This window comes from Neomonachus schauinslandi, chromosome 2 (genome assembly GCF_002201575.2).
Source record: "Neomonachus schauinslandi chromosome 2, ASM220157v2, whole genome shotgun sequence".
Taxonomy (NCBI): domain Eukaryota; kingdom Metazoa; phylum Chordata; class Mammalia; order Carnivora; family Phocidae; genus Neomonachus; species Neomonachus schauinslandi.
Window position 1 is genome coordinate 80,368,027 of NC_058404.1, and position 23,898 is coordinate 80,391,924.

The following is a 23,898-nucleotide window of genomic DNA, read 5'->3' on the forward strand; positions in this document are numbered from 1 at the left end:
TATAAGATGGGTATGGCTATTGGGTAGGCAATCCATAGAATCAGGCCCAGTAGCTGTTTGCTTAAAAAAAAATTATGCTTGAACTCAGAATATTCTGTATTTGGATTTGAATAAATGTGGATCTGTTACTCTCAGAAGTCACCTCCCCCCACCTTTAATAGTGAAATTATTATATACTGTGAAAGAGGCTGGGAGCTGGAAAGTTGACTTCTTTTTTCAGATATACTTTCAGCCTCACTGTGGTAGTCTGACTTCTATATACTTTAGGCTATCCAGTAGTTGATAAAGGGAAAGCGAGGGGGCGGGAAAGGGTCCATCACCAAAGTGAATCAGGTTGATATGTGAGAGACCAGAGTTGCATAGTCAGCTTGTGAAGAAGAACCCTAGGAACCAGGCACCAAGCAGATCAGTGGTAGTTGTCTTCTAATGTGTCATATTGCTAAGGGTGCTCTGGCACATCATTAGATCTCCAGTATAGTCAGTCAGGATGCTCCTCTTGCTCCTCTCCATAGCAGAGTGGAGATCCAGTAGGAGCTGCATCAGCAGTGCGTTCCAAGAGTTGTCATGGCTTTACTCTGCAAAGCGTGGATGAAGAGCTTATAGATGAATGTGTGAAACGTTAACTCTTCTGTGCTCCAAAATAAATAAATGGAGTGCCTAAGGTAGAGAAGGGAGATTAGTTCATATATTAGGTGTTTAGTGATAGCCTTAAAAACAATATTTCCTCTGGAGTAATAGTTTCTGAGCCTGGAGGCTTGGGATCCTAATAAATTCTGAAAATTTATATTCAAAATGTATTCTATAATTGTATATGGATTTTTCTGGAAAGGCCATGGCTTTCATCTAATTTTCAAAGATTAAGAAGAATATGCCGAATGTTTAAATAACACAGACTTGAAGCAGTTTTTCAGGTCTCATTAGAGTTATTTTAAGAGAACTGTGGCTTCTAATTGTTCTGTAACCTGATAATCTGTTTAAACAGTAATTTCTCTTTGATGTATAAGGTTTTACAGTATGTGAAGTATGTAGCCTAAGTGGCTTTATGGAAAAGATATGCTTTTTTCCAAAATATTCATCAGTCCTGAGACCACAAAATTTAGTTTTTTTCTTGAGGAAGATAAAACCCATTGTATGGGGTGACCCTAATTATCCATAGTCTTTTTTTCTTTGTGAAAAAATTTATATTTAGATTTAGCCAGCTGGACTCAGTTTAGATGATTCCAATTTTGTTGGCAACATCCAAAGCATCATAGTCAGGAGCCAGTCGAACATATGCCTTCTTCTCTCCATCAGGCCTGATCAAGGTGTTGACCTTGGCCATGTCAATGTCGTAGAGCTTCTTCACAGCCTGTTTGATCTGGTGCTTATTGGCCTTAACATCCACAATGAACACAAGTGTGTTGTTGTCTTCTGTTTTCTTCATGGCTGACTCAGTAGTCAGGGGGAACTTGAAGATGGCATAGTGATCAAGCTTGTTTCTCCTGGGGGCGCTCTTTTGAGGATATTTGGGCTGCCTCCGCAGACGCAGTGTCTTGGGTCGTCGGAATGTAGGTGACGTGCAGATCTTCTTTTCTTTGTGACTGTGGACGCCTTTCAGCACCACTTTCTTGGCCTTCAAAGCCTTTGCTTTGGCTTCGGCTTTGGGAGGGGCAGAGGCTTCCTTCTTAGCCTTCGGTGCCATCTTCGTAAAAGGGTATACATAGTCTTTTGTAAGTGGTATTGCTAAGGAGTCATAAAACTTCTCCTTCTACCACCAAGATTATTTAGAGTTAAGGGTAAATTACTTACAATTGTCAGATACTTAATTATTTACTAGTTTTTGCAGAATTGGACAAGGTATTTAGATATTTACCAAGTTAGACTTTTAATCATAGCAAAATAGTGGTAGATGATAGATAGATAGAGAGATAGGTAGGTAGATAGGTAGATATAGGTAGATAAAGAAAGAGTGAGCTTTCTCTGTTATAAAACAATTGTCAGTTCTTCATTGCCTTCAAACTTATTTCTGTCCTTTAGATGTGTGTGTTTAAATAATTTTTCCCTTGTGGATGAAGCTGACAGCATTTTCCAAATTGATTTTCTATCTGTAATATTCCAACCATATTTCAAACCTCATTAAAGCCCTTTTCATCATTTCTCTGACTCCATTAGTTATGGCAGCATCTCAAAATTTAGTTTTCTCAGTAAATTTCATTATTGTGGTTACCAATTCATTATAAAATGATCAGAGGAGTAGGAGGGAGAGAAAAGGAATTGACATATGAGGACAAAGTGAAAGATGAGGACTCTTTGGCCAGTAAAGTAGAAATCTATCAAATCATGAATGGCATATGTAAGGTGAACATGCACCAAGATGGTGGATCCGGAAATAGAGGAAAGGGCATTCTTAAAACTCCCGAAAAATGACAAGGAGAGGTACTTAACACAGGCAGAAAAGTAATTTTAAAGGGGTTTTGGTGAATTTATTTCAGAACCAATGAGAAACTAAATTGTAGTAAATCTGCCTATAAACTCTGAACAGATCCTAAATAATTGCAAGTATTATTATGCTACACATGGTCTCTTATTTTTTTTATCATGTTCTCTGGGACATCCTTTAGGAACAGAACTTTGCAATGTTTGGGCAAGATGGGGTCTGATCTAGAAAGATAATCCCTATGCTGTTTTCATGTGAAGTTGGCAAACAAGACTAGTAATAACCAAAATTACTGCAGCAAATCAGTAAAGACTACATCTGCAGTTTATTCTGACAATGAATTCATCCTTTATAAAGGAAGTGCTTTCATATCTGAAGTTTACTCTAACAAAGAAGCAAAATATAGATGAGGATGTTTTTATCTTTAATAAATAAACAGTTCTTACAGATGAAGCAAATACATATGTCAGTGGAGAAATGAGCAAAGATCTTAAGCTGGCCATTCACAGAGGAACAAACATGGATGAGCAATAAAATTAGGAAGAGATGTACAACTGCACTGCTGATCATATCAGTACAAATAAAATTGAGATATTTTCCATTTATGAAATCAGCAAAGTTTAACAAGATTGACTGATTGATGAGAATGGAAAGACTTAGAAATACACACTGTTGGTAGGTCTATAAATAAGATTTGATCTTTTAGATGGTACTTTCACTATGTGGATCAAAACTGGAAATGCTTAGAATAATAACAATAATAGCATCTATCAAAGCTACCATTGACTTGGTGCTGTGCCAAATACTTAGCCTGTGTTATATTTTTTATTTTTAGTAACTTATTACTCTTGTATTATAAGTGAGGAAACCATAACTAAAAAGAGTTTGATGATAACAGCTATTAAGTGATATGAACTTGTATCTTTCTAACTCCAGATTCCACAACGATGACTACCATGTTGTTCAGCCTGTTCTTGCTGGGTCAGTTGCACTTCTAGGAATTTGTGTTAAAAAGACAATTGTCAAATGCCTGAGTGGTACACATAAGAACGCTGTATACCTTCATAGGTGCTAAGTATCCATGCAGCTCTATGAAATGCAGTTTGGGCATATTCCAAGCAGTGAGCTAGAACCGAGACTGCTGAATAAATGTGGGAATCGGAAAGGTGCCCCCCTCAGTGAAAAGAGTACTAGAAAAACTCTTCTCGTTGGCCATGATAAGTGATAGTGTTGTCTCAGCCTGAGATCTGAATGGAAGAAAATAAGTCTCTGTGAAAAGTGCACACTCCAACCCTGTGCTAAGAGGTGGTTAGAGAGTATAAATTTATACCATTTTCATGGGGCCAGAAACTGAGCATAGAAATTAATATAAAAACTAGTACCAGACAGGAGTTTCAGAGAGAATAGAGAGAGTAGCTGAGAATTAGTAAAACATGAATTCCTAGATTGAAGAAGTTCACCAACTCCCAAGCAGGATAAGTATGAATAAATCCACCCCTGTGTATCAGAATAAAACTTTGATACAACAAAAACAACTACAGCTGCAACCACTACTAACAATAATGGCAAACCCTTATATACTGGTTACTTTGTGCCAGGTAATCTCCTAAGTGAGATATATGCACACAAACGTGTACACACATACATATGCACACATTCACACACTCACTGATTTATAGATAGTGACTATTATCCCCATTTTTTTTTAAAGAGGAAGTAAGGCACAAAGAAGTTACCAAATCTTCCCAAGATTACACAGCTAGTACGTGGCCAGGCTGAGATTTGAATCCAGATAATCTACTTCCCAGGTCTGTGCTCTTGACCATTACACATTGTGCTCGAAGAGAATATTTCCAAACTAACCAGAGAGAAAAGGCAACTTCCCAAAACAATAATTACCCTGGCAGCTGACTTCTCTAAGTCAGAAATAGAGGCCAAATTAAAATGGAATATCTTCTAGTGCTGTAGGAAGATGGCTGCCAGCTGAGAAGATCATTCACAAATTATCATTCAAGGGTGAAGCTGAGTTCTTCTTCCTGTCCCCTTCCTGTCCTCCTCCCCTTCTTTTCCTTATCTTTTCTTTAAAAAAATAATTTTGGTTCCCTTACCTCCCCTTGAGGTAGCTGAAGTTGGGGTAGCCTGCCGGTCCAGGGCTGAGGAGGTGACTGGCACCTGGTCCGGGGAGGCAGTCAGGGCCGACAGTGCCAGCGGGCTGGTTGTATACAGGACATATGAGGAAATAAGTAAATTAAAGATAATTAGTGCTCGAAAGTGATGAGGAAATGTCAGAAAATGTCAGAAGCTTGAAGGGACTTGCACTGGCCAAATCTGCAATTATTTGAACATCCAAATTAGTAAGATACTAAAAGATTATAACCCAGTGAATAAGATAGGAATGCATGAGTCCATACTAATATAAATAAGTAAATGAATAAACAAATCATTGGGAGGGAATTTTAGGCAAGAAAGATATGAGGAATGCTGGAGTTAGAAAAATCACTGGCAACTAGTATTCTCCAAGTATTTTAATTACAAAGGGAGAAATAGTAATTTCACTGAGAAGAAACCTAGAAGACCCCACCTTAACCAAGCGGTCAAAGTGAATATCCCCAGTAATGGGGCAAATGGACATCACTGCCTCCTGATGTGATAATTGGAAGGCGTAGCATCACTTCTGTGGCATTCCTGTCAAAAATCATAACCTGAATTTAATCATGAGAACAACACAGACAAACCCAAACAGACTCTCTGTGAAATAAGTGGCCTGTACTCTTCAAAAATAACCAAGATTATGGAAGGCAAGGAAAGATTAAGGAATTGTTCCAGATAAAGAGACATGACAATTAACTGCAAAACATGATTCTAGATTAAAAAAACAGAGGTGTTGTAACGAGTACTGGGTGTTATACGCAAACAATGAATCATTGGACACTACATCAAAAACTAATGATGTACTACTGTATGGTGACTAACATAACATAATTTAAAAAAAAAGAAAAAGATTGGGACAGTTGGTGAAATTTTGGATGGGACTGTGGATTTGATGGTAGATGGTAGTATCATTATCAAGATAATTTCCCAATAAGCAGGTTTTACTGTGGTGGTGTAGGAGAGTGTCCTTGCCTTTTAGGAAATACACACTGTCAAATTAATGGTGTATCATGGCTATAACTTACTCTCAGTTCTGAAGACAATGATTGTAAGTGTGTGTTTATATACCTCTTTTGTGGTAGTTGTACAGATGTAAATTTTTATTCCATTCCAAACAGATCTATGTAGCACCTAATTATACCCTTTAATCTGGTTTCTAAAAATGTTTCATAAAGTTTATTTTGATCTAGTTTTTAGCTTAGTTGACCTTTGCAATCTCAACAAAAATGCTAATTCAGAGCACCCCGAATCACAAATTCACTGCATTCATGTATTTTTTACTTACTAATTTTATGTAATTTCTTCGTGATTTAATATATTGTAAACATAGGTAACCAACTCCTTGGTGTTTATTTATAATGAGAAGAGACTGGTATTTAGGGTTGGACAGACTTGGTTTCAGACTCCAGTTCTGTTTCTCTCTGGCTGTGTAAATTGGGACAAAATCCTCATCTTTTTTTCCTTTTTTCTCATGGTTTCCTCATCCGTAGGCAACTCAGGATTGTTGTCAGGAACAAACATGGAAACCTGAGAAGCCTAAGCACAATTTCTGGCATGTAAGAGGCATGCAGTAAACGTTACCTTCTCTCACTTCATTCTTTCTTCCTTCTCTCACCAGAAGTGTCCTTGCAGATCCCCTGGGCATAAGGAAATACAAAGCTTATTAATATGGGGCCAGAGGAAAAGGACTCTATCCCTGTCCTTTTGTTCATATTTGGCTTCCCTCCTTCTATCTGACTCTTGCCTTTATTTCTGTAAGTCATCCATCATCATCCAGAAGATGAACCGGGCCAGATGGTGATCCCAGTTTGGGGGGGAGGATGGGAGTAGAGCACAGAGGATGAGGGGATTGCCAGACCACCAAAGATTCCTAGGGGACCAGTAGCCAGGGGAAGTGAGGAATCTTGAACAAGTCTTTCTAGCCTAAAGACTTTTACCGTCTGCTGCTGGAGTAGCTTATGATCTCTAGGAAAAATACTGATTGATCATGGCTGAATGACTGTCCGATGCTTCTTTCTGACTTGTTACTCAGCAACCCAATTTTAGCTATTATGGGTCCTGGGGCCATTCAGCACTTGCAGCTTCTTTCCTTTCATGGATAGCTTCATATTTTCTTTGTTCTTTTTTGGGTGTTTTTCTTGTTGCTCACCTTCTTTATACTTTATACATAAATGTATATTCCCTAACACTCAATATACATTTTGTGCCATCTTTATTACATGTTAATTTATTTCTGTTTCTTTTGTCTTCTTCTTTTAATATCCACAAGGGGGTGGAGGCATGGGTGAAATAAGTGGAGGTGGTCAAATGGTACAAACTTCCCATTGAAAAAAACTAAAGAAAAAAATATGTATCTGCAGGGCCAAACTGATAAACATGGTATGTGTGTGGAAAGTAGGAGCTCTTATTGACAACCTGTCCATTCATCTGTCATCTCATTGGTCAGATGTGAACTACGATAAAAGTCCAGTGGGACCTGAAGCTTAGCCTACTTTTTTTGTTTCCTTGGAACCAACTTCCACAAGTTTACAATTAGTGTTCTGCTCCCTGGCAAGAGCTCAAGTGCTGAAAATCTGAGCCCATATCCTTAGTTCTATTCTGATTCCTACCACTGTGCTTTGCATCTAGTAGGTGTTCAATAAATGTTTCAACAAGTGTTGATTATATCTGTGACTCAAAAAAAAACAAAAACAAAAACAAAAAAACCCTCAAGATCCTGCTTTCTACCGCAGGTATTAGTACTAAGCCAAGAAACCAGAATAGGATTGAGTGTGGGCCTCTACTGGGCCATGCTCTTATAACCTTCCAACTTCCCTTCCAGCCACTGCCGCATTTCACTGCTATTCTTCCAAGCAAACAATTTTTTAAAGTTTTTATTTAAATTCCAGTTAGTTAACATACAGTGTTATATTAGTTTCCCGTGTACAATATAGTGATTCACCACTTCCCTACGTCACCCAGTGCTCATCACAAGTACACTCCTTGATCTTCATCACCTATTTTACCCACCCCCCCCACCTACCATCAGTTTGTTCTCTATAGTTAAGAGCCTGTTTCTTGGTTTGCCTCCCCCTTTCTGTTTTACCCTTTGCTCGTTTGTTTTGTTTCTTCAATTCCACATATGAGTGAAATCATATGGTATTTGTCTTTCTCTGACTGACTTATCTGGCTTAGCACAATACTCTCTACCTCCATCCATGTCATTGCAAATGGCAAGATTTCATTCTTTTCTATGGCTCAGTAATATTTTACAGTAATGCTCAGTAATATTGGCTATTGTAGATAAAATGCTGCTGTAAACATAGGGCTCCATGTATCCCTTTGAAGTAGTATTTTTGTATTCTTTGGGTAAATACTCAGTAGTGTGATTACTAGATTGCAGGGTATTTTTAATTTTTTGAGGAACCTCATGTTTTCCAGAGTGGCTGCACTGGTTTACATTCCCACCAACAGTGCAGGAGGGTTCCCCTTTCTCTGCATCCTCACCAACAGCTCTTGTTTCTTGTGTTGTTGATTTTAGCCATTCTGACAGGTGTGAGGTGATATCTCATCGTAGTTTTCATTTGCATTTCCCTGATGATAAGTGACATTGAGCATCTTTTCATGTGTCTCTTGGCCATTTGTAGGTCTTCTTTGGAAAAATGTCTATTCCTGTCTTCTGCCCATGTTTAAATTGGGTTATTTGTTTTTTGGGTATTGAGCTTTGTAATTTCTTTATATATTTTGGATACTAACCCTTCATCAGATATGTCCTTTACAAATATCTTCTCCCATTCCGTAGATTGCCTTTTACTTTTGTTGTTTCCTTCACTGTGCAGAAGCTTTTTTCTTTTGATATAGTCCCAATAGTTTATTGTTGCCTTTGTTTTCCTTGCCCTAGGAGATATCTAAAAAGAAGTTGCTATGGCCTATGTCAAAGAACTTACTACCTGTGTTCCCTTCTAGGATTTTTGTGATTTCAGGATTCACATTAAGGTCTTTAATCCATTTTGAATTTATTTTTGTGTATGGTGTAAGAAAGTGGTCCAGTTTCATTCTTTTGCATGTTGCTGTCCAGTTTTCCTAACACCATTTGTTGAAGAGACATTATTTTTCCCATTGGATATTCTTTCCTGCTTTTTTGAAGATTAATTGACCATATAGTTCTGGGTTCATTTTTGGGTATTCTGTTCTGTTCTATTGATCTGTGTGTCTGTTTTTTTTTTTTTTTTTAAAGATTGTGTTTATTCATTTGAGAGAGAGAGTGGGGGTTGGGGGAGGAACAGAGGGAGAGGGACAAGCCGACTCCACGCTGAGCACAGAGCCCAATGTGGGGCTTAATCCCATGACCCTGAGGTGATAACCTGAGCCAAAATCAAGAGTCGGACACTTAACCCACTGAGCCATCCAGGTGCCCCTTATCTATGTGTCTGTGTTTGTGCCAGTTCCATAATGTTTTGGTTATTACAGCTTGTAATATAACTTGAAGTTCAAATTGTGATGCCTTCAGCTTTGCTTTTCTTTTTCAAGTTGCTTTGGCTATTCAGGATCTTTTGTGGTTCCACACAAATTTTAGGATTGTTTCTTCTAGCTCTGTGAAAAATGCTAGTGATATTTTGATAGAGATTGCATTAAATGTTTAGACTGCTTTGGGTAGTATAGAATTTTAACAATATTTGTTCTTCCAGTCCATGAACATGGAAGGTCTTTCCATTTCTTTGTGTCATCTTCAATTTCTTTCATCAGTGTTTTATGGCTTTCAGAGTACAGGTCTTTTACTTCTTTGGTTAGATTTATTCCTATCTTAATTTTCTTGGTGCAGTTGTAAATGGGATTGATTCCTTAATTTCTTTCCATTGCTTCATTATTGGTGTAAAGAAATGCAACACATTTCTGTACATTGATTTTGTCTCCTGTGACTTTACTGAATTCGTTTATCAGTTCTAGCAGTTTTTTGATAGGAGTCTTCCAGGTTTTCTATATAGAGTATCATGTCATCTGCAAACAGTGAAAGTTTGACTTCTTCCTTGCTGATTGGGATGCCTTTTTTCTTTTTGTTGTCTGATTGCTGTAGCCACGACTTCCAATCTATTGTAAATAAATGTGATGAGAGCGGACATCCCTGTAGTGTTCCCGACCTTATGGGAGAAGCTCTCAGTTTTTCCCCGTTGAGGATGATATTAACTGTGGGTTTTGGAAACAGCTGTTCCAGGCTTCATTCCTTATAGCACTTCTCCTCTTCAGTTTACTCTAATCAAGTATCTCTGACACTCTACTAAGAACTTAACTTGGCTCTTATCGAGGTTACCAGTCATCTCCATCTTTCCAAAGCCAGTGGTGGTTTCTTTGTTCTTGTCTTACTCAAGCACTTGGGAACAGTGGACACAATTGATCACACCCTCTTTGAAACATGTTTTCCTCTTCATTTCCATGATACCTATCTCTTCTGGGATTCCATCTGTTTTGCCAAGCACCCCTTCTCAGTTTCCTGTGTGGGTTCTTTGCTTTGCTTAACTTCTAAATGTTAGAGTGTCTCAGTGCTTGGTCATGGGTCCTGGTCTTTTGTCTGTCTACAGTAACTCCCTAGGAAGGTTCACCCAATTCCATGGTTATTTTGTTTTGTTTTGTTTTGGGGGGTGGGTAGGGCAGAGAGAGGGAGAGAGAGAATCTCAAGTAGATTCCACGCTCAATGTGGAGCCCAACACTCGGCTCAATCTCATGACCCTGAAATCATGACCTGAGCCAAAACCAAGAGTTGGACACTCAATGAACTGAGCCACCCAGGAGCCCCCAATTCCATGGTTTTATGTAACATCAAAATGCATCTGCTACCAAATTGATATCTTCAGGTCTAACTTCTTCCCCAAATGCCAGACTCATATATATCAAAAAGCCTATTTGATGTCTCATCTTGGATATCTAATAAAAGTCTCAAGTTTATCATATGCAAAATAGAATTTTTGATCCCCCTTCCCATCCTTAGATTGCTTCTCCCTCAGTTTTTCTCATTTCAGTAAATGGCTCTACTCATTATTTGAATATAAGACTGTTCCTGGATTTCTTTCCACCATCTCCCTCTCCCCATATCTGACTTATCAGTAAATCCCATTGGATCTACCTTCAAAATAGATCTTGAGTTCATCAACTTCTCTTCATCTTCACTGTCACTACTCAAATACCAGATGCCATCAACCCTTGCCTCCTACCCTATAAATTATTCCCTAATTGGTCTTGCCTGCTTCTGCTCTGATCTCCCTAAAATTCTGACTTCACTCATCAGCTAAAGTAATCTTTTTAGAATATAAACCTCACATTATATTACCATACTTTCTCCAGACTCTTCCTAGTTTTAAAACCTCTGTTGTCTTCTGTTGCCCTTAGGAAAAAATTTATAGATTCATTATCCCAACCAATAAGGTCCTATTAGCTAACCCTGTCTTCCTCCTTGGCCCCACCTAATACCACACCACATACTCAGCACACTCCAGCAACACAAAGTTTCTCTCCTCAAACACACCAAGGCTGTTTTTTTCCTCAGGGCCTTTGCACTAGCCCTCCCCTCTGTCTGGAACATTCTGGTCTTCACTGGATTGGCTGCTTGTCACTCAGATGTCAGCTGAAGTGACCCTTCCTCAGTGGCCTTCCATAAGTACCTCCCCAGTACTTTCTAACACATCAACTTTTTTATTTCTTCAAAGCCATTATCATTATCAAAAGTTATCTCGTTCATTTGTCCATTGTGTGTCAATCCCCACTAGAGCTCTAAGAGAGGAGGGACCTTGCCTGTCTTTTTCACTCTAATATCCCTGCTGTTCATATAGTACCTGGCACCTAGTCTGTGCCAGTCTAAATAGCTGTAGAATAAATTAACCATTTTCCAGGCAGGACTGAGGATAAAACAAAAAGCCTTGGGATTTGTGAGTCTTATAATTAGTGGTTATGATACATATTCACATGCAAGGTTTCACTTTGCCCACCTTGGCTGTTTTTTCTCTCTTTTCTGTTTCTTCAGAATGGACTTGTCTGTGTTACCATCTCTAAACAAGTTTTACAAAGCCATGCTTTATCCTTCTTGTCTTTTGACATCACCCAGAGATTCTTTTCTGAAGAAGACTAATTCTAGCATGCTGTGGTCCATAAAGCTCTTTCTTATTATATCAAATTAAATGGCTTCCTGATCACTGGTCCAAGGCTTGTCTACTTTTCTTATAACAAATGTTCCACTGTTGTTACAAACTGTAATTTTGTATAGATTCTCCTTTGGAGTTTCTGATTTTCTTGATCTAAATTTGTCTTCTTCTTTTGTGATAAAGAATCTTCTTGATACTTCTTCTCTTACTATACTTTAAACAGAAAGAAATAAAATATTTAAATTTTGATGGATGCCACACATTCATTGTGTATGTGTGTGTATAAGTATATGTAACTATTACCTTTGTTCCATGAAAGGAAGGTATATGCAAAATGACCTCCAAAGGCTGAAGGAGCCATAAGACCAAAGAGAAAGGCCAGCAAGTCTAGCTTGATGAAAAGTGGTTTATTAAGGGGAATTATGGAAAGAAGCCTGTCTTGGGTGACCACAAGATGAGTAGATCTCCAAAATCCCACCTCCCTTAAGACTTGTTTTTATAGCCCTAGAGACTGGGAATACTGAGGGACCACTCAAGAGAATCTTTAAGAATAGTGTGTGTCATAGCTATATCTCCAGGGCAGATCAAGGACATTATGCCCTGAGGGTGTGCTTAAGGATGTGGTAAACAAGAGGAAAGAAGTGGTCAGGGGATGACCATGGAGAGGGGCTGTGCTCAAGAAGGTTTCAGGTCACAGAACAGTCATCATGGCAGATTTGTCTAAAATGACATTAGTCTGGCTCACACAACCTTTTTTCACATGGCTCTTCCTTATATCCTAATTGCTATTTCATTGCCAAAATAAATATCAAATTATGTAAGGAGATTTATCTATTTTTTCTCCAGTACAGAATAATTTTTTTTTTTTAAATTGAGGGTGTAGCAGAAGAGGTACTCATTCCCAGGTATTTGCTCATGTACACACATAGTCACATGCTTCCAGAAATCTCAAGGCGTTCCTAGGAGTTACTGTGTTCTGCAATATGATGTTGCAGAAAATACCAATGCTCTATCAATAACACTTTGAACACTTGTGACATTATATGCATCTGCACTGCCCGAAGAGCTAACTGTACTTAAACTCTGTTCCCCAGAGTCTCTGCCCGAAATGTACAACTTCTTTTGTTATTGCTTTATCCATTTTTTCTTTTATCTTTAGTTTCCACTTTTATTTTGTATTGTTTAATTATATTCCAGAGAATTCTTAAAGGTGTTTCTTCTGCTGTCCTGTTTTGATGCTACCCCAGATCTACTCACTTTACAAGGACTACATACATCCATGCCCTGCTGTAGTCTTTTGTTTGCTTTTGAGCAAACCCACAGACTTACATTTCAACACCACTTTAGCATGAGTGGACTGGCCATACTGAAGGACTCATGTTGAATGATGTCTTTTTGTGACTTAAAGTTCACAAGTGGTATTACTGAGAAGCTCCATTAAGCAGGGTGTAAAGGAACGGTCAAGCTGTCCAATTGCTAAAAATCCTAAACTGTTGTGCCATGCAGATTCCTTAAAACTAAAGACTGGAACATAGTCATGGTATTTTCCAGCTAAAGGTTATAGTCCCACGGCAAAGACAGAACAGTTACCTGTGATCAACTGTATATTTTTTGGGATTGCATTTCAAAAGCAGATCTATCTTATACTGAAATTCCTGGATGACTTCTGTGTTGCTTTGTAGTGCAGTTGGAAGAAATTCTCAGATGTCTAAAAACTTTTCTGACATTATTTTAGTTGACAAATAGTGTACAAGTGGTCCTGTTTTTAAATGAGTATTATTTACTCCACATTAAACCATCTTTGAGTTCTTACATGAGTCTAAACTTTATTAAAGTCAAAAGTAATGTTTAGGGAGGGTAAAATCATAAATATGATTCATAATACTTAAAAAATCAACAACAGAGCTCCTAGTTGAATAGAAATCTCACCTAGAATTGTAGTTAAATCTTTGAAAGAAAAACTTCTGGGATTAAGAGTAAACCAGTTTTAGAAAAGAAATCAAATATTATGGAATTTGAAAATCTAATTTGGCATATATTAGATTAATGCCCTGTAAAATCCTAGAGTCTGAATTCAGTTTACAGAGTATTTGACTTAATTCTCTTATTTCTTTTTCTCATTTTTCCTTTGTTATTTATGTTTAAATCTTGGTGACTTTTCCTTGTATGGGTTTAAACATTTAGTACTGAATTCTAAAGGAGCAGGCCCCTCCCTGCCTTTTTTCAGTGAACTTTTGAGGAAACAGTGGCCAGGAATTCGTGTGTGTGTGAAATTACTCTTTTTATGAATATATAATCCCACAATTTCACCAATGTACGTATTTTTTGCTTGCAAATAAGTAGGGATTTAAAAATTTGGCACATAAAAAGCAAGGTTGATAAAGGCCTTTTCATATACTTGTATCCCTAATATGTTTTTATTTTTTAAAAATATGCTGCAGCTGATTGAACTAAATTTGATTTTGACTTGTGCCACACAACTATAATTCCTTCAAAAACATGTCAATATGCAGTATATTTAAGGTGATGTCAGCAACAATTCCTTCTTTATTTAGAGTAATGTAATCTGAAACTATCAACTTTTTCTACTTTCATGAGCTTTTGACTTTCATACCCTAATGCATGAAATAATGCATGTTATTTAAAGCTTTTGGTAAAATGTCCATCATTGGAGGGAAAATTTTTATTTAAATATGTTCTTCCATTGAAATGGGCTTTTCTACCAGTATCTTTCAACATTTGAAGCCCTTTGAGTTACTGTGGTTTAATTAGTTATCTCCTCATTTAAAAGTTAACATAATGATCCCTCTTCACAGTCAAAGAATTGAACTAATCAGGGTGATTAGGGTGGGGAAGAAAATATCCAATGATATCACAGCTAGTTACCTTATCGATTCTCTTCAGATAGTCATGATTATGCAACATGACGGATAGTAGATCTGGGCCAGAGAGAAGAAGGAATAATACTGGAAGTATGTGGAGAGAAAAAACTTTGTAGGTTGACCTAATAATGAGAACAATCCATGATGCATAGCAAAGAGAAGAATGACCAGTGGTTTGAGTTCAAGGGCCAATGTGGCTTACTTTAATAAGGATATCTTATTGATTTTTATGAATGTTAAGTTCTATAAAGTCCAAATTGAGCAAAGAAAAATGAAGGACATACATAATTATCTACAAGTACAGGGTGGCGGGGGGACTTCCGTGGATAGAAAATACATTGAAATATCGAATAACCACAGTAGAAACCCTCTTGTAGTAAGATATTTGTGCTGTGCATTTTACATATACTTGTTATTTTTGGTTTTCATTTAAGTTATTACATGTTAGCACTAGAGAGCATGTCTGCTGTTAGTATTGTTGGGAGCAAAGATATATTAGCACCTGACTCCACATCACTCACAGACAACCATGTTCATTTATTTGTGGAGTGAATTGTTCTATCTTTTATGTGCATATATTATGACAAGTGCTATTGCGGGGAAGGAGGGTGCAAAATTTAATCAGATGAAAAACCTACCCTGAATGAGCTTCTACTTTAAAAAGAGAGATATGTACACATAAATATATGAAATTTAAGGTAGTAGAAACTGTGTGCTTTAACAGGGAAGTATGTACGTGAGAGACAGCTGAATGATTACAAGGAGTGAGAGCTCAGATTTAGGGGGGAAGGTAGAAATGATCAGGTAAGGCTTCGTGGAAGAAGTAGAACTGTTGATCAGAGAACATGATTCCCTTTAAACATTTCTGATAGCTGAACAAAGCTCATGTATATCTAATAAGGCATGGCTTTTGAAAAATACAGATTATTCATTTTAAATAAAATTCACTTTATTCTTATGAATAAGAATATGGAGGAATGTGATCCATATCTGCAGGTCCTCCATATTTTCATTTGTTCATATTTCTTGTGTTTGTACATGGTAGGCTCTGTATGCTGCTCTCTAAAGAGGTATATTGCTAAAGATAAAGTTACAGACTTGTCTTGCTGTACTTGTAAATGCTCATCTAGTATAATAGTCCTTTATAATTTATAATTTAAAGTATAATATTTGTACTCCTTGAAATTTTTTTTTAAGATTTTATTTATTTATTATTTGAGAGAGAGAGAGAGAGAGAAACAGCATGAGACGGGAGAGGGTCAGAGGGAGAGGCAGGCTCCCTGCTGAGCCAGGAGCCCTATGTGGGACTCGATCTCAGGACTCCGGGATCATGACCTAAGCTGAAGGCAGTCACTTAACCAACTGAGCCACCCAGGCACCCTCCTTGAAATTTTTTTTATGGCAAGCTGCCTCATATCTTTGGCCATGTCAGTGTTCATGAACCACTTTGTTACAGAAAAGTAGAAAAGAAGAATATAAAACAAGACCTATTTATTTTGTTCATCAGTTGTAACACTGGTAGATAAAAAATTTAATGAGGTAGGATGTTGAAATAAATACTTAAATCAGGCTTTCATTCATGATATAACCATGAATTATGAGAATTTGAAATCTAGAGCTGACCTTGACCAGTCCCCAGAGTCAGTGGAATTGGCCTTACATATTAAGTTCAGAAAAACTTGCAGTCATTCTGATTAGATTTCCCAGTATCATACAGAGTAATACTGACTGTTTAGATGCAAGGATTAGCTGTATTAATTGAGATAGATCTTCTATGGGTCTTTGAAACAATTTTACTGTAATTATCTGTAATATTTCATTGTGATTTTAAATGTGTTTATACTTTGAAATTGGACTTGAGAGCTATCTAGCCTACTCTGAAATTTATAGAGAACTGAATTTTCAGAAAGTGCTCTGAGTAATTGCTCTTATCAGTAGGTTCCAGTATAGAGTTAGATATGCACACAGAATTGCCTTTCCCTAAAGACACACTGCATACATTTCCTATTCAGATTATATTTACTATGAACCTCATTGGACTGTATATAGTACTTAATAATAACTTATGCCTATTTCAGCTTTCCAAATTTAGTGCTTGAATTGGATAGGTAATGACTTATGGTGAGTATTTTTAATTAGCCTTTCTTTTCTTTGTGCTAGAAATGACTCAGTGTATCATGCACTCATTTGTTCAACAAGAGATGTTTCTTGACCCCTGTGTTCCCAGCATCATCACAACGATATTTTAGTGAACAAGGTAGATGCCCTATCTGCATTTATAGAGGTTACATTCTAATGTGGAAAGCAAACATTAAGCAACTGATTATATGGTAAGCATTACCGAAGAGTATACATGTGAAGAGAGAATGTATCAGGGGACCATCTCAGTGAATTCCTCTTCCCCCATTTATAAGCCGTGTGATCTTCCATATATTTCTTAAGATTTCTGGGATCCATTTTCACATGTGTAAGTGGAGATAATAATGCTAACTTCATGGGTTTGTTTTGAAACTAAATAAAAAAATGCATGTAAAAAGTTGGGTACATTGCCTACTATAGGAACATTTAGTAATTATTGCCTATTAGGCTTTTTAAAAAATTTTTTATTGTTATGTTAATCACCGTACATTACATCATTAGTTTTTGATGTAGTGTTCCATGATTCATTGTTTGTGTATAACACCCAGTGCTCCATGCAGAACATGCCCTCTTTATTAACCACCACCAGGCTAACCCATCCTCCCACCCCCCTCTCCTCTAGAACCCTCAGTTTGTTTTTCAGAGTCCATCGTCTCTCATGGTTCGTCTCCCCCTCTGATTCCCCCCCCCTTCATTCTTCCCCTCCTGCTATCTTCTTCTTTTTTTTTTTTCTTAACATATATTGCATTATTTGTTTCAGAGGTATAGATCTGTGATTCAACAGTCTTGCACAATTCACAGCTCACCATAGCACATACTCTCCCCAGTGTCTATCACCCAGCCACCCCATCCCTCCCACCCCAACCCCCACTCCAGCAACCCTCAGTTTGTTTCCTGAGATTAAGAATTCCTCATATCAGTGAGGTCATATGATACATATCTTTCTCTGATTGACTTATTTCGCTCAGCATAACACCTTCCAGTTCCATCCACATCATTGCAAATGGCAAGATCTCATTCCTTTTGATGGCTGCATAATATTCCATTGTGTGTGTGTGTGTGTGTGTGTGTGTGTGTGTGTGTGTGTGTATACATATATATCACATCTTCTTTATCCATTCATCTGTTGATGGACATCTTGGCTCTTTCCACAGTTTGGCTATTGTGGACATTGCTGCTATAAACATCGGGGTGCACATACCCCTTTGGATCCTTACATTTGTATCTTTGGGGTAAATACCCAGCAGTGCAATTGCTGGATCGTATGGTAGCTCTATTTTTAACTTTTTGAGGAACCTCCATACTGTTTTCCAGAGTGGTTGCACCAGGTTGCATTCCCACCAACAGTGTAGGAGGGTTCCCCTTTCTCCGCATCCCCGCCAACATCTGTCGTTTCCTGACTTGTTAATTTTAGCCCAGATTCTGACTGGTGTGAGGTGGTATCTCATTGAGGTTTTTATTTGGATTTCCCTGATGCCGAGCGATGTTGAGCACTTTTTCATGTGTCTGTTGGCCATTTGGATGTCTTCTTTGGAAAAATGTCTGTTCATATCTTCTGCCCATTTCTTGATTGGATTATTTGTTCTCTGGGTGTTGAGTTTGATAAGTTCTTTATAGATTTTGGATACTAGCCCTTTATCTGATATGTCATTTGCAAATATCTTCTCCCATTCTGTCGGTTGTCTTTTGGTTTTGTTGACTGTTTCTTTTGCTGTGCAAAGCTTTTTATCTTGATGAAGTCCCAATAGTTCATTTTTGCCCTTGCTTCCCTTGCCTTTGGCGATGTTTCTAGGAAGAAGTTGCTGCGGCTGAGGTCGAAGAGGTTGCTGCCCGTGTTCTCCTTTAGGATGTTGATGGACTCCTGTCTCACATTTAGGTCTTTCAACCATTTTGTCTGTTTTTGTGTGTGGTATAAGGAAATGGTCCAGTTTCATTCTTCTGCATGTGGCTGTCCAATTTTCCCAACACCATTTGTTGAAGAGACTGTCTTTTTTCCAGTGGACATTCTTTCCTGCTTTGTCAAAGATTAGTTGACCATAGAGTTGAGGGTCCATTTCTGGGCTCTCTATTCTGTTCCATTGACCTATGTGTGTGTTTTTGTGCCAGTACCATACTGTCTTGATGATGACAGCTTTGTAATAGAGCGGGAAGTCCAGAATTGTGATGCTGCCAGCTTTGCTTTTCTTTTTCAACATTCCTCTGGCTATTCGGGGTCTTTTCGGTTACATACAAATTTTAGGATTATTTGTTCCATTTCTTTGAAAAAAGTGGATGGTATTTTGATAGGGATTGCATTGAATGTGTAGATTGCTCTCGGTAGCATTGACATCTTCACAATATTTGTTCCAATCCATGAGCATGGAACGTTTTTCCATTTCTTTGTGTCTTCCTCAATTTCTTTCATGAGTGTTTTATAGTTTTCTGAGTACAGATCTTTTGCCTCTTTGGTTAGATTTATTCCTAGGTATCTTATGGTTTTGGGTGCCATTGTAAATGGGATCGACTCCTTAATTTCTCTTTCTTCTGTCTTGTTGGTGTATAGGAATGCCACTGACTTCTGTGCATTGATTTTATATCCTGCCACTTTACTGAATTCCTGTATGAGATCTAGCAGTTTTGGGGTGGAATCTTTTGGGTTTTCCACATAAAGTATCATATTATCTGCAAAGAGTGAGAGTTTGACTACTTCTTTGCCGATTTGGATGCCTTTGATTTTTTTTTGTTGTCTGACTGCTGTGGCTTGGACTTCTAATACTATGTTGAATAGCTGTGGTGATAGTAGACATCCCTGCTGTGTTCCTGACCTTAGGGGGAAAGCTCTCAGTTTTTCCTCATTGAGAATGATATTCGCTGTAGGTTTTTCATAGATGGCTTTTATGATATTGAGGTATGTACCCTCTATGCCTATACTCTGAAGAGTTTTGATCAAGAAAGGATGCTGTACTTTGTCAAATGCTTTTTCTGCATCTATTGAGAGGATCATATGATTCTTGTTCTTTCTTTTGTTAATGTATTGTATCACGTTGATTGATTTGCGGATGTTGAACCAACCTTATCCCAGGGATAAATCCCACTTGGTCGTGGTGAATAATCCTTTTAATGTACTGTTGGATCCTATTGGCTAGTATTTTGGTGAGAATTTTTGCATCCATGTTCATCAAGGATATTGGTCTGTAATTCTCCTTTTTGATGGGGTCTTTGTCTGGTTTGGGGATCAAGGTAATGCTGGCCTCATAAAACGAGTTTGGAAGTTTTCCTTCCATTTCTATTTTTTGGAACAGTTTCAGAAGAATAGGTATTAATTCTTCTTTAAATGTTTGGTAGAATTCCCCTGGGAGGCCATCTGGCCCTGGGCTTTTGTTTGTTGGGAGATTTTTGATGACTGCTTCAATTTCCTTAGTGGTTATAGGTCTGTTCAGGTTTTCTATTTCTTCCTGGTTCAGTTTTGGTAGTTGATACAGCTCTAAAAATGCATCCATTTCTTCCAGGTTATCTAATTTGCTGGCATAGAGTTGCTCATAATATGTTCTTATAATTGTTTGTATTTCTTTGGTGTAGGTTGTGATCTGTCCTCTTTCATTCATGATTTTGTTGATTTGGGTCATTTCTCTTTTCTTTTTGATAAGTCTGGCCAGGGGTTTATCAATCTTGTTAATTCTTTCAAAGAACAAGCTCATAGTTTCGTTGATCTGTTCTACTGTTCTTTTGGTTTCTATTTCATTGATTTCTACTCTGATCTTTATGATTTCTCTTCTCCTGTTGGGTTTAGGCTTTATTTGCTGTTCTTCCTCCAGCTCCTTTAGGTGTAGGGTTAGGTTGTGTATCTGAGACCTTTCTTGTTTCTTGAGAAAGGCTTGTATTGCTATATACTTGCCTCTTAGGACTGCCTTTGCTGCATCCCAAAGATTTTGAACAGTTGTGTTTTCATTTTCATTGGTTTCCATGAATTTTTTTAATTCTTCTTTAATTTCCTGGTTGGCCCATTCATTCTTTAGTAGGATGCTCTTTAGCCTCCATGTATTTGAGTTCTCTCCGACTTTCCTCTTGTGATTGAGTTCTAGTTTCAAAGCATTGTGGTCTGAAAATAGGCAGGGAATGATCCCAATCTTTTGGTACCGGTTGAGACCTGATTTATGACCTAGGATGTGATCGATTCTGGAGAATGTTCCATGGGCACTAGAGAAGAACGTGTATTCCGTTGCTTTGGGATGGAATGTTCTGAATTTGGTCCAGTGTGTCATTTAAAGTTTTTATGTCCTTGTTGATCTTTTGCTTGATGATCTGTCCATTTCAGTGAGGGAGGTGTTAAAGTCCCCCACTATTATTGTATTGTCAATGTGTTTCTTTGCTTTTGTTATTAATTGCCTTATACGGTTGGCTGCTCCCATGTTAGGGGCATAGATATTTACAATTGTTAGATCTTCTTGTTGGATAGACCCTTTAAGTAGGATATAGTGTCCTTCCTCATCTCTTATTACAGTCTTTGGTTTAAAATCTAATTTGTCTGATATAAGGATTGCCACCCCAGCTTTCTTTTGGTGTCCTTTAGCATGGTAAATGATTTTCCACCCCCTCACTTTCAATCTGGGGGTGTCTTTGGGTCTAAAACGAGTCTCTTGCAGACAGCATATCGATGGGTCTTGTTTTTTAATCCAATCTGATAGCCTGTGTCTTTTGATTGTGGCATTTAGCCCATTTACATTCAGGGTAACTATTGAAAGATATGAATTTAGTGCCATTGTATTGCCTGTAAGGTGACTGTTACTGTATATTGTCTGTGTTCCTTTCTGGTCTATGTTGCTTTTAGGCCTTTTGCTTAGAGGACCCCTTTCAATATTTCTTGTAGGGCTGGTTTCGTGTTTGCAAATTCCTTTAGTTTTTGTTTGTCCTGGAAGCTTTTTATCTCTCCTTCTATTTTCAATGACATAGGCTTTTTTTTTTTAGTGTTCAACAATTTATTAGTCACGTATAACACCCAGTGCTCATCACCACACATGCCCTCCTTAATACCCATCACCCGGTTACCCCATCCCCCCACCCCCCTCCCTTCTGTAACTCTCAGTTTGGTTCCCAGAGTCCAGAGTCTTTCATGGTACAATCTAGCTTAAAAAAAAAAAAAAAGAAGAAGAAGAAAAAGAAAGAAACATAAATGGCCAATGAACACATCAAAAGGTATTAGTCTTTAAAGGAAGAGGGTAGAGGAAGCCTTCTCTGAGCAATTGACTTTTAAGCTGAGATCTGAACAATGGTAGGAATTTGCTAAATGGAGAACATTATGTAAGAGAAAACACCATGTTCAAAGGCCCTGAGGCAGGATTGCCCATGATGTTCTCAAAGAATTGAAAGAAGGCCATTGTGCCTGGAGCTCAGAAAATGAAGTGGAAAATGGCTTGAAGTGAGGCTGAGGTAGGCTGGGGTAGCTAGATCACACAGGGTCTCCTGGGCCTTGTTAAAGAGGATTTAGGGCTTTATTCTAAGGGCAATAGGAAGAATTTCCACAGGGAAATGACATGGTTAGATTTGAGTTTTAGAAAGATTGTCCTGGCCTTAATATTGAGAATGGTTCAAAATCTTTTATCAAGAATTAAGGTTCTGGGTAGTCTCTAAAGGGACCTCATGGGGAATAATATTGGTGGATATTTTCGCTAGTGTCATCTTCTTAGGTGTTGGTTCCAGAAAAACAGTCAGTGATATAACTGACATTGTCAATTTCTAGTTTTTAAGTAAATCTGGGGATCATAGGTATGTGAGTATGTATATGTGTAAGTATGTACATATATACAAAATATATATAAACACACTATGTGTGTGTATATACAAATATGTACATACGTATAAATATACACACATGTATGTTTGTGTATAGACACACACACACACACATTCTGTCTCTCTGTCTCCCAATAGGGAGAGAACCCAACATGTTTTCTCATTTTTTCCATCTAACCATTCAGTCCCAATGTTTTTTGAATTATGGCATATATGTTTAAGAGATGAGGGAGGTAAAATGTATTTACCAGTCCTTTTAATTTATAAGGTGTAATGACCTATCATGATTATTACTCTTCAAGTGAGATTGGGAATTATTATGTTATACATAACAACTTTATAATATACATTCCAAAATTTCGATTGCGGAGATACAGGAGAATCCTGTGTTTTTCTCTGTGTCGTGATGAATGTAGCAGTTGTGCATATATAGAAGAATAGATCATACTGAGCATCCCCTGAGCTCTGTTTGCAGACAAGTCGTATCTCCACCATGACAAAATTCCCACAAGATTTTGAATTATTAATGTCTTGGAATCTGCGGGATGCAGCAGATATGCTCAGTGTTATTGATGGCAGCAAACTTTCTCTCTTTCATTTCTGAGACACATAATGAAATGGGGAGTCCCTCAAATAACCACAGGTAGTGTTTAGGTTAATTTTGTAGGGGCCAGTGGGCTTTTGCCTTAATGTGTATAAATAGGATTTTCTCTCTCGCAGCAGATTGCACGGTAGGTAGAGGGTGAGTGAAATGGCGCTAATTTATGAACCCTTCCAGCCTTCTCGGTACTGTACACCCTGTGAGGGCAAGATGCTCTAATGACACTTCCTTCACGTAATGAGAGCTTTTAATGACAATTACTGATTAGAGTTAGGGATGTTTGGGGACCTTACAGAGGATGTATTGACTCTTAGAAGAGGACTTCATGTGCCTTTTGTGTGGCTCAGTCCCTACGAACTGACCAGCTAATTAAAGAAATACAGCTCCACAGCCCCAAATATTTGAGTGGACTATGAACTGAGGGGTAAGGTATACTTTATTTTTCAACTCAAAATAGATCAAAGAGTCAAGAATTCTGTTTGCTTTTAGCAGTGTTTTTACGCTTTTTTTTTTTCTTGGTCACACAGGCACTGACCGTTTTTCTTTTTTGGTAACAAGAATAACCCATAGTCCAGACTGTTCTTCTTGGAGACATTGATTTGCACAGTCACAAATGGGTACTTGACATTGTTTTCCTCTTCACACATTTTGCAATGTTCAGGTTTGAGGGGCCAATATTTAAAAGCTGTGGCATACTTTGTATTAATATGTATATGATAATTGTAATAAAGATTTAAAAATAGAGATAATTACTACTTATTGTACTGAGGACATGAGTTTATATGGTCTGTATATCCTTTTTTGAATAAAGCAGAAATTTTCTTTATAAGT

At 37.7% G+C, this 23,898-nt stretch overlaps 2 protein-coding genes across 4 annotated transcripts in view; one reads left to right on the forward strand and one right to left on the reverse strand.

Moving 5' to 3' along the window:
- The window catches only part of SLC10A7 (solute carrier family 10 member 7), a 252,547-nt gene that overhangs the window by 111,048 nt on the left and 117,601 nt on the right, over positions 1-23,898 (forward strand). The gene's annotated exons all lie outside the window — the stretch shown is intronic.
- LOC110571190 (60S ribosomal protein L23a-like) lies at positions 1,211-1,681 on the reverse strand. Its single transcript, XM_044912606.1, has one exon. The coding sequence runs from the start codon at positions 1,679-1,681 to the stop codon at positions 1,211-1,213; it is 471 nt and encodes a 156-aa protein (XP_044768541.1).